This window comes from Pinus tabuliformis, chromosome 2_1 (genome assembly GCF_031772625.1).
Source record: "Pinus tabuliformis cultivar Carrire ecotype Pingquan chromosome 2_1, CPIR1, whole genome shotgun sequence".
Classification (NCBI taxonomy): domain Eukaryota; kingdom Viridiplantae; phylum Streptophyta; class Pinopsida; order Pinales; family Pinaceae; genus Pinus; species Pinus tabuliformis.
Genome location: NC_142299.1, coordinates 427014591 through 427026403, shown reverse-complemented (window position 1 = coordinate 427026403; position 11813 = coordinate 427014591). Strand labels below are relative to the sequence as shown.

The following is an 11813-nucleotide window of genomic DNA, read 5'->3' as shown; positions in this document are numbered from 1 at the left end:
ACAAAAAATGAGGATGTTACAGGTGTTGAAGTACATTGGTATGCCACAAATACACACCCATTCAATGGTGTGTATAAGCCAGAGATGGTAATTGAGAAAAAAAATGGCGGAAAGAGAAAAAGAAAGGGTACAAATATAAATCGCCACCACACAAACATATTAAAATTGGAGGATGTTGACTTACTTGTTTATGACTTCAATTTAACAAAGAGAGGAACTCTTCGCTTCAAGATGATAGAGATTTTGAAAAGGTTGTTACTAGAAGGAACAATGTTGATATGGGAGTCTTCTAAAACCAGTCATAGATCTAGAAGAATTTTGAAACCTGAAATGGTGGGCATGCATGTGGACTCAGATGGGGCACTAGTTGATGAAAGAGAAGAACATGGAACATCTTCGTCAGCATCCAGTCAGTCATCTGAAGATATGAATTTTGATGGTGTGCAATAAAATATGAGTGATTTTGAATAATTGTTTAAGACAGTTTATATAATTGATGTTTGCATCGTATCTTGAAATAAAATTTTTTATTTCCATATGGTGTTAAATGAGAAGTTATGATGCTGAGCTCTGCAACCCGAACCCTAATGGCGGCAAAGCGGTGAAAACCTAAGGAAGCTGGGACGAGAGCGAAGACAACCGAAGCAGTCTAGTCTAGCACAACTGACAATGGCTAGAGCAGAAAAGGAATGACAGAAAATGTCAGGAGGGGAGAGATCCCCTCCTACCAAGAAGTGGCGGCAGGTGACAGGCAAAGCAACCAGGAGTCAGAGGAACGGAAGAGCACGGGACCAGTTTTAAGAGCGGCCCGACAATCAAGCCGAAGAGGGAAATGTCTACCATGTACCACAGAAAAACCTAGATATGTCATCCCAGCGAACAAGCTAGAAAAGTACCGAAGTTACATGAGAGACCACGCCCTTATATGCAAGTTCGTCGGAGTCTGGCCGTCGGAAAGGGAACTCACAAAGTGGATACAGCAGAAATGGCAGCCTCAAGGACACATCGAGCTCAAGCTGGGAGCGAAAGGCTTCTTTACGGTAATCTTCTTTAACCTGAAGGATAGAGAACAGGTCTTTGATAATGGCCCTTATTTTGATAATAATTCCGGTCTATTTTTATGCTTCTCGGAAGACTGTTATAACCCAGACAAAGAAACCTTTCTGGCTGCTCCTATCTGGGTCTGTCTTTTTGGGCTTCCCATAGACTTTTGGGACCCGGACATTCTGGAAGGAATAGGCAACTCAATAGGAAGCTTCGTGAAGATAGCAGATACCACTAAGAAGGGTAAATACACCTCATATGCCAGGATTTGTGTTTACATGAACCTAGCAAACCCCATCCCCGACACTATAGAGCTTGAATACCATGAAGAGATCTGGCAGCAAAGCATAGACTATGAGCATATTCTGTTCAGGTGTCACAGATGCCACACCCATGGTCATCTCGCAAAGGAATGCCCATTAACCCGAGAGGATGAAGAAGCCAGATGTCCCCAAAGAAACAAGAGAGAGTCGGAATAGGAGGAATTCCAAGAAGTGAGAAACAAAAAGAAACCCAACAAGGAACCCCCCCAGAAAGATAGGAAAGATAAACAACCCGACACAGTGAAACCAAACAGTTTTTCTATATTGCAGGTAGATGAGGATGAGGAAGATCAGCACATGGAACAGCTAGAAGATAAAGGCTCAGACTACAGTGAATCTAGTGACAGGATCCTAGCCAAAAGAAAGGCCTCGAGTGAGACACATGAACAGGAGAAGGAAACAGAGGAACAAACAGAACAGATGGAGACAGACCAGGAGTCCAGCAAGGAGGACCTAAGCCAAGAAGAGGAAGTGTTGGAAAATCTGTTACACGAATGGAAGAACCTGGACGAGAGGTTTATCCCCGAAGATCAAAAGAAGCTGTATACTGAAACCTTCCAACATTACAAAACCAAATTAGAGAAAGACAAAGCCTCATCAGCAGAGAACCAAGAGATTCAAAAAGAAACCAAATTAGATCAGACTGGTCAAAATAAAGGGGGAAAAAAAAGAAAAGAGGAAGAAAAAACATCAAGGAATCCATACAGCTTATGGGAGAAACCCTAGTCAACACTGGGAAAGTAGTACCGCTTTCAGCGGTGTTCCAAACCCTCTCTCAAGTTAATCAATGATCTTGACCTCCTGGAATATGAGAGGCCTAAATAGTAAAGGAAAACATAGATATTTAGCAGCATGACTCAAACAAGACAAACCACAGATCATGCTTCTCCAAGAAACCAAAATCCCAGGACAAAAAATGGAGGAAATCCTTAACAAAATAAAACCAAGATATGACCATGTCACTATAGACCCCAAAGGTAGTGTCGGAGGAATAGCTATCCTCTGGAACCCAGCTGAATTCCTAGCTGACTGGTGGATAGGAATGCCAAGAATCCTCATTGGGAGATTCAGACTAATAGGTCAAAATGAATGGGTTGCAATCTCAGCTGTCTACGGGCCCCACACCCGTGCAGACCGAGACCTGTTCCTCACTCAGCTAACTAAGCTCTGAAGTTTACACCAGGAACAGAGATGGATCCTGGCTGGGGACTTCAACTTAATTGCTTCTCGAGAGGAGAAAAAAGGTGGAATAAGTAGGGAAGACACAAAAATGGAAAGATTCAGGGAAGTGCAGACAGAATTAAGAGTAGTAGATATCTCAACCATCAACAGAAAATACACATGGAACAACAGAAGAGGTGGCTCCAAACAGATAACTTCCAGACTGGATAGATTCCTCATTTCAGAACCCATAATTGAGCTAGGTATCTTCTATTAAGCCTCCATCCTACCCTCAGCAGGGTCGGATCACTGGCCAATAAAGTTGGAAATAGCCTTAAATAATCAGAGCAAAAGGAGACCCTTCTGGTTCGAGTCCTTCTGGCTCCAAGCCCCTGAATTCCTAAACAAAGTCAAAGGATGGTGGCAGGACAGCAAAAGTGGTAAGGAGGGCCTCAGAAAAATGCGCTCATTTCAGCAAAGGCTCAAAGAAATCAAAAGCAAAATTAAAAAGTGGAACAAGGAAGAATTTGGTAATATCCAGCAGGAACAGGGAAAACTCCAAGTCAAAATGGAAAGAATCCACCAGCAAATCATTTTGGATGGTCGAAGCCAGGCCCTTGCAGAGGAGGAAGGGAGAGTAATCACACAATTAGAGGAAAGGAGAAAACAGGAGGAAATCTTGTGGAGGCAAAAATATAGAATCCAATGGCTCAAGGAAGGTGACAAAAACTCCAAATTCTTCCATAAAGCCATGATAAATCACCGCCAACACAACAGAATATTCTCCCTAAAGAACAAGGAAGGAAATAGAATGACTCAACAAGAAGAAATACAACATCTTTTGGTGGAGCATTTCAAAGGTATTCTCTCTGAACCAAATATCAACCGAGCTGAGGACATAGACAAAATCAGCCACCATATTCCCAAGAAAGTCTCTAGAGATCAAAACCTGGCCCTTCTTTGGATAATCTCCAAGGAGGAACTGGAGGAAGCAATTAACAAAATGGCCAAAAATAAGGCCCCAGGTCCCGATGGATTCACCATTGAATTCTATCAGGAAACGTGGAGCTTCATAGGAAATGATCTACTTGATCTAGTGGAAGAATCCAGATGCTCCAAACGCATGCACCAAGGTCTGAACGCCACATTTCTGGCATTAATTCCCAAATCTGGATGCTCAGATGAACCGCAGGGTTTTAGGCCCATCTCACTCTGTAATGTGGTTTATAAAATCCTTGCAACTATCATGGTCAACAGGCTTAAGCCCATCATGCTGGACCTCATAGCCCTAGAGCAAACTGGCTTTGTCCAAGGAAGGCAGATCACTGATGGCATTATAGTCGCCCAGGAAGTGATCCATTCCCTGAAAAGCTCCCGAGCCCTAGACATGCTTATCAAATTGGATCTGGCCAAGGCGTTTGACAGGCTCAGCTTGGTCTATCTGGAAGGCATCCTAAAAGCCTATGGGTTCGATCAACATTGGATAAAATGGATCCTGTCTATGGTTAGCTCCCCCGTCATGCCAATTCTCCTAAATGGCTCCCCCACTGAAGCCTTCACTCCTTCCCATGGGCTAAGGCAGGGCGACCCCCTGTCCCCTTTCCTCTTCATCCTAGCTGCAGATGGCCTAGGAAGATTGGTTAAGGCTCAGGTTTCTAAAGATCAAATAAAAGGCCTCCGCATCTATGGGGATGATATCCCGGTCTCCCACCAGCAGTTTGTGGATGACATAATGCTCTACGGTCAGGCCACCCTCAAGGAAGCCCAAAGAATTATCAAATTCCTATCTCTATTTAGCAGAGCCTCCGGGATGGAAATAAATAAAGGAAAATCGGAAGTGTTCTTCTTCAACACATCCTTAGCAGTCCAAAGGTTCCTGGCTCGTACTTTAGGCTTCAACAGAGGATCATTCCCCTCCAAATACCTGGGCATCACGTTAAATGAGCACCAATTCCGATCGGCCAACTGGAACCTGCTAATCAAGAAAATCCGCAACAAAATGGAGAACTGGACCCACCGTTCACTAAATGCCCCAAGTCGGGTAACCCTATTGAAATCTGTTCTACAGGTGATCCCAAACTACCAGCTCTCTTGCCAAACAATTCCTAAGGCTACGAGCCAAAAGCTAGTCTCCCTGTTCAAAAATTTTCTCTGGCAAGGGACTAGAAAAATCAAAAAGTGGGCCCTTATCTCTTGGGAGTGGCTCTGTCAACATCCTAAAGCTGGCGGGCTCGGCCTTCATGACCCCTTTGCCCTCAATCAAGTAATGGGCACGAAGCTCTGGTGGCAGTGGCTTCAGGGGGGCCCAGACCTGTGGAAGGCACTCTGGGAAAGAAAATATGACGAAATAGGGGAAATAGAAGACAAATTGAGAAGCATGACAGAAACCAGAGGTTCTGCGGTATGGAACCTAGCTAGAAGCAACAAGAATCTGATAAGGGAGCACAGTTTCAGGGAAATCCAGGAAGGAGACAAAGCCAGATTCTTGGAGGAATCCTGGCAACAAAGAGATCGTCTTATTCAAAAAGACAACCTCCATGCGATCCTCACTTTCTCGACCCAAGCAGGCGCTACAACTGTTGGCAATTTCTGGAAGCATGACGAGGAAGGGTCTTGGCGCAATTGGAAATATAAAGACGACTGGACAGAAGCGCCCAAAACAGACAGTTGGAAGGATTATCATACAGAGATGGCGTCGCGGAAAATAACCAAGAAATCGGGGTCTGACATTCTTAGGTGGGGCAAACACATACAGGGAAATTTCACTACAGCTGAAGCCTACTACCTTTATACCAACAACAGCCTACCAGCAAATAACCAATGGAAAAATCTCTGGGAAATTAAACATTGGCCTAAAATTTCTTTCTTCATTTGGACAGTTCTACACGGTAGAGTGCTTACCTGGGACCAAATCCTGCGGAAAGGTAGCCATGGCCCGTCCCGCTGCGCCCTTTGCCTCGCCCAAGAGGAAACCATGGAGCACCTGTTGAATCGCTGCTCCATCAGCTCCTCCCTGTGGAGCATCCACCACAATTTGTTTGAGAGACAACACCGTAATCAGAAAAATATTGTAAGCACAATCATCAATTGGCCAAAGAAACCTTACCTGAACCCGGTTGTCAACCGCGCCTGGCTCCTCTCCGCTGGATTCCTCCTCTGGAATATCTGGAAAGCCCGGAATGGGGCCATTTTCAAAGCAGAAACCAGATCTACGGCAGCAATCTAGGAGCAGGTCACCAAAAACCTCTGGGAAACAATCCTTTCGGAATGTTGGAAAGATGATGACTGGAAAGTCTCGAATTTGGAAGAAAACATCCTGGTAAAACTAGAAATTAGACAGAGTATGGTAAACTGCAGGGAGTCTCGAGCAGATAAGGTCAAAGAGGTAACTGAAAGTAACCAGTACAGATGCCCTCCACATGGGTTCACAAAATTGAACTTCGACGGTGTAGCCAAGCACAACCTAGGAGAGGCCAGCATTGGCGGAGTCTTCAGAGACGCAGAAGGAAACACTCTCAGAACCTTCGCGATGGACTGTGGGGAAGCTTTGAACAACGAAGCAGAGCTGCATGCTCTGAAACGAGGACTGGAAATAGCTCTCCGAGAAAACTTCAAACGACTCCAAATCGAAGGGGACTCAAAGCTGGTAATCGACATGGTCAGGAAACTCCAGAAGCAAATTCCATCAGAGAGAATAAGAAAAAGCTGGTGAACCACTTGGCTGGTAAATGAAATTGGAAGGCTCATTCCGAAAATTGACTATCTCCTCCCGACTCACACTAGGCATGCAGGTAACAAGCCGGCAGATTGGCTTGCGAACTGGGGCTGCCGGAACCGCGGAAAGGAAATTGATAGTGAGGGTCTGCCTCTTCTGCAACAGGTAGAGAAAAACCAACTCCAGAAACTTCTAAACGACGATATAGGAAGGCAAAGCATGGGAAAAACGAATGGCCAAGATCAGGCAGCACGCAGCAGAGGTGGAGATCATCCACATCAGCAAGGCTCTGACAGCTCCTACGTGGGAACGGGCAGAAGGGTAAGGCAGGCACATGACAGGCAGGTAACGGGGCATGACCAGAATGGAAGATTAAACGGAGAGGACATGTGAGCTGCGGCATCATTGAAGAAAAATCTAGAACTAGCTCTGGAACTCGAGAGAATGAGCAGGGGAAGGACGACAGATGGCAACAGAAGTCAAGTCGGCCTACAGCAAGAGCAGCCGGAGAGAGAAAGTTATGATGATGCATGATATGGAAAGGACAATCCACGCCACATTCCGAGATGGTTCAACCAGTTGGCGTGACGGAAAATTAAATAAACCAACGGAGGCTGGAATTTCCATAAGCCAAGTGGCGGCATGCTCAACACGACATCGAGTAAATAAACCCAAGCAAACAGATGGCAAGCTCATTTCAAGTAGCAAGAAGAATGAAAAAGAACGGAAAGATGCCTGCACATCTCTGCGATCAGCCCTCCTCGTCGGCCTTAGCAAGGAATGGTGGTATGTTTCCTTCTGTCCTCGTCCCTCCGGCATGCAAGCTTGTTTTTCTGGTCTCTTGGTTTGGTTGAATATGCTATGGCCATGCAAGCAGACCCCCTGTAGCAGAGCAGTTATGGCTCCCTCGAGCTCCTTCTGGCTCCTCCTTCTACAGTCCCTGGTTGGGAAAGTCATGATTTATGATAATGTCATGTCCTGCTCAAAGAGTCAGGTAGTTCGGGAGACTCCGCCAAGTCTCACCACGCTTCTCTACTCCCTGGTTTACTTCTGCGGCAGGCTCCAATTCTGGCCCTCCATCCCACTGTCCAAAGCAAACTGGTCTCTCTGCTCTGTTGTCTGGAATGTTCTCCGAACTCCTGTCAATATATGGCGGGTCCTCTACCGTCGCGAGCATTCTGGCCCTGTTCTTAAGTCAAGAATGGCTTCCCAAGCTATGAACGCTGCGAGCATAGACCAGACTCTGTCTAGGCTCTATATCTCTTGCACTGACTCTTGGCTTTCTGATGTGGCAGGTAAGACCAGAGGAAACATGGCCCCTAGAAGGAACACCCCTAAATAGAAGAAGGAAGTCGGCACTAGCAGCCAACCAAAAAACAGAGGCAGAAAGCCGGACTTAGATAAACTCCTGCAACTGATCGACGGGTACATGTCTAGCATCTCTCCTGAGGTCCGCGCTGTCATCCATGAATGGGAACGCGAGCTGAGGGAAATAAGTACAGACCAAGAAATTCCTCGTGAGGACTGGACTATAATCTCCAACCCAGGCACTTCCAGAGGCAGGGACTCGCTATTCAATAGAACGTTACAATTCTACTGGATAATGAAGCATGTGGTTGGCAGGGCCATGGATGTCAACCAAGTGGTGCGCGAGGAGGAAGATGAAGAACGCAAGCAAGTAGAAGAACTCCTCAAGCGCCAATTGATGGATGAATCTGCCTCCATAAAAAACATTCTCTTGAAAGAACTCGCGGCGGTCCAAGTTCAAGTTTCCAGAAACCATCTGATGCTCAAAAACATAGAGCAATTGACACTGGAGCTCAAATTGGCTATTGAGTAGAAGATCCTGAAGCCGGGCGACAACGACTCCAAGCCTGCCCCACTGAATCTGCCGGATGAAGATTAATGGTGTGTTTATTTCCATAAAGTTTTGTGATGAATATGAACATCTGGGTTCCTTCCTCTGTTACAGTAGTCAGTTTAGCCTTGAATAAGCGGAATAGTGGTTATGATAGGAAGAAAGAGTTAAACATTTTTAAATTTTGATCGGGCTTTCAAGCCAAAAGGTGGCGGTCTGGTTTCCCTCGGGCAGGCCAGCCACCCGAACTCTAGTTTAATTGTATTTTGATGTTTTTTGGAATGAAGATGCCTAACCTTACAAAAACAAAATGAGAAGTTATGAGTCATTTTTATGTCGTTGGATTATATGTCGTAATTATGATAATTTTTATTGTTTAGAATATCTACAATGCAACATTAAATTAGAGATATAATGTATGTTTCATTCAATATACAAATAATGACTTTTGAATTCATTTAGTCATGTAATTTGTTCATACTGTCATGGTTTTTAAATTTCATGGTTGAAAAAATTTCAATTTCTTTTGTATCTAGCATGTTATGGTTGAGAACATGTTGAATTTATACTTAGGAAAGAAAAATGTTATTCTACCAAAAACATTAGTTTGTTTTTTTCCTCATAAACAAATTTGTTTGGCACATAAAAAATCGGTTTTACTAGCATTTTTTAAAAATGTTGAAAGTTGACCCTAAAAAAAAATCATCGTTCCAGTATCATCACTTTTTTGTTTTCAAGCTGTTTTTTGCACGAAAATTTCGTTTTCACTGGTATTTTTAAAACATGTTCAAAATCGACCCTAAAAAAATAACCATTGTTCCAGTATACACACTTTTCGTTTTTAGCACTGTTTTGATGTTTTTTCTGGGATTTTTGGCTAGAGTTCCTGTTTTGAGTTTATAGTTCCCGTTCCAAAGTTTACATTGTTAAACAAACAAATTTGTACTAATAAACATTCGACCCTTAAGCAATCTACGCAAATAACAATTCACTCCTGAAGCAAATAAGCAATCTCTAACAATTCAATTCTTAAGCAAACAGGCAATCTATATTGATAGCAACTCAATCAAACAATCGACTATACCTAATGGTTTGTTACCCTATTAACAAAGATTCGAAAGTTAAGTACTGATCTGGAGCAATCACTCTATTCTACTTTATCACTCACTAACTTATTTTTATACTCGCAATCAAGTAACCTACAAGTCTTAATTGATGAAAGAAACTCAAACACTCAGCCTATTCAGCACCTAGCAATTCAATCAAACAATTTCTAAGAAACTGTACTTAAATCACATCTATAATCACACCACTTTTTGCTTGTAAATATCCTTATTCAAAACCAATGTGCTACTGTGAAATCCAATCGATGGTTTAGCTATGAAGTAGGTAATCAAAACCCTATGAAACAAGGGAGATCAATCATCCAAATGGGATCGATTATCGCACAGAACAGGGGAGAGCATTTGTCCAAATCAAACTAGTGAAATCAGTCATTACACGAATAGGGGAAGGCATGTATCGAACTAAAGAGTTTGTATTTGACAGCTGATTACACAAACGTCCTGTGGTGTTCTGCTTTCAATCCACAATGCATTAATCCAAGAGTCTATTTGTTTGAATGAAGCAAGACAATAGCAATGGTAAACCATTCAACATCCATGCAAGTAATGTATATATGTTGTGATTATCAACCCAATTCATTTAAAACCAAATCAATTATAGCATTCAAACAATAATGAAGCGGTTCCCTATATTGTATTTCCTACAAAATGATAATGATTCAATCAGAGAATCAATTCGATCCAAGTCTTTATTTAGTGAATAAACTAGTCCTATTCTAATCAATTTGAATCTCATTCATTCTTAATTGTTGGAGAGATTTAAAGTTATTTCAGCACTAACCATAGGTAAATGAATTCGTTTCGCTCATCAAACAACTCTATAACGCATTTATGATAACTGTAAATCAAGATGATGGTGAGGTTTTGAGCACAACTCTTGTTTGGAAAGCACACAAAGATCACATAGGAATTTGATTGCAAATTGTGGAAATAAAAGGAGTTTCTCAAATATTCAATGCATTTGCATGCTCTTAAACAATCAAAATATGGGGCATGGAATCCCCCCACAACATGTTTTGGTGCTCAAAGCCCAAGTTTTGGTCAAAGGTTTTGTAAGACTCCACGAATTGCGGGCGTGGAGCACGAAGTATAGGTTAAGTCATAGGGCTGTCTACCCTAAAGGAATGTAATATAATGTAAATTCATGTCAGCCTACCCATGGTCTGTGGACCATGGGATTGTATAAATAGAGTGAGGCTCTAAGTTGTAAAGATAGCGAAGGAATTTCCGCACTAACCATAGGTAAATGAATTCGTTTCGCTCATCAAACAACTCTATAATGCATTTATGATAGTTGTAAATCAAGATGATAGTGAGTTTTTGAGCACAACTCTTGTTCGGAAAGCACACAAAGATCACATAGGAATTTGATTGCAAACTGTGGAAATAAAAGGAGTTTCTCAAATATTCAACACATCTGCATGCTCTTAAACAGTCAAACAAAGCAATTCAATCAAAACTAACTTGTAGTGAAAAGGGAAACTAATTGTAACTGATCTAACAGTGACACTGTTCATGCAAAATACAAAGCAAACCCAGATGGGTGGGCCCGGCCACACCTGGGGGCTAACGAACTTACAGTAACGAGAAGATTTCGAACACAATCAACGTATTAACATCAGCACTCCATCAACACATTCAATCGAAATTCAGAGCAAGAGAATTATCAATATCTTCAATTGAAAATGAGTCACAATTACACAGTAATTACTTCAAGGTTTGAGCGTTGCCTCCTTTCCTATGCTTGCTACTCTGCTTTTATACATGTTGTAGATTAATTACAAACAAATTCATGCCATGTTTGAATTCTCTAGATGGCCTTCAAATAGATAATGGTTGATGTTGATGTTGATCAATGCAGGGATGGAGGACAAGAACTTATCAAACCATAACTATGGCATAAAAATAGGCAGATCTGAATTTGACTGTTAAGTACAAATCTGGACATTTTATATAAATTGGCCTCAGAGAACTCCGCATATCTCCCAAACCATAAGGAATTTTAGAAAAATATTTTAGAGTTAGTAATCTGGCTATATGGGGACCAAAACCCATGTGTCATTTGTTCTTCATTTGCCTTCATCTGCATGGAAATTGAGTCGGAATTCAGCAGTTTGAAACTTATTGTATATTTGGGCAAGCTTATGAATTTCCTTCTAGAGACCCACATGAGTGACCTCGGTGCAATCCAGGTTATGGAAAGGTACTACAACATCATTTTTGACAATAAACTCTCTCAGTTTCTCCGGAAGCATGCCAAAAGTGTCAAAATCCCCAAATTGGCCATTTCCGTACTCTATTGGCTTGTGAATAAACTTGGCGATGGAACCCTATGAAAAGTATCTTAGTGAAACCGTCATTAGTCAATCATTGCATAATCATCTTTAATCATAGAAAATCTAATAAAACCAATGATAATCAACCATGAGGCATAGGATGTGATTTGGTGATAAATTATGGAATTAGGGTACGGAACGGGTTAAAGACCTAGGGTTTTAGGATATGAATGGTGATTTTTCATGATGAAAACATGGGAATTTTCGAGGCCCATCATCCCCCCATGCCTGAGATTTTTCATGTCCTCATGC

The 11813-nt window shown here is 42.3% G+C and overlaps 1 protein-coding gene across 1 annotated transcript; it reads left to right on the top strand.

Annotated features, from left to right (window-relative positions):
- Nucleotides 1-689: 689 nt before the first annotated feature.
- Nucleotides 690-1523, top strand: LOC149200721 (uncharacterized). Its single transcript, XM_089401045.1, has one exon. It carries the CDS (start codon nt 690-692, stop codon nt 1521-1523), a length of 834 nt encoding a protein of 277 aa, XP_089257171.1.
- The last annotated feature ends 10290 nt before the right edge of the window (nt 1524-11813 follow it).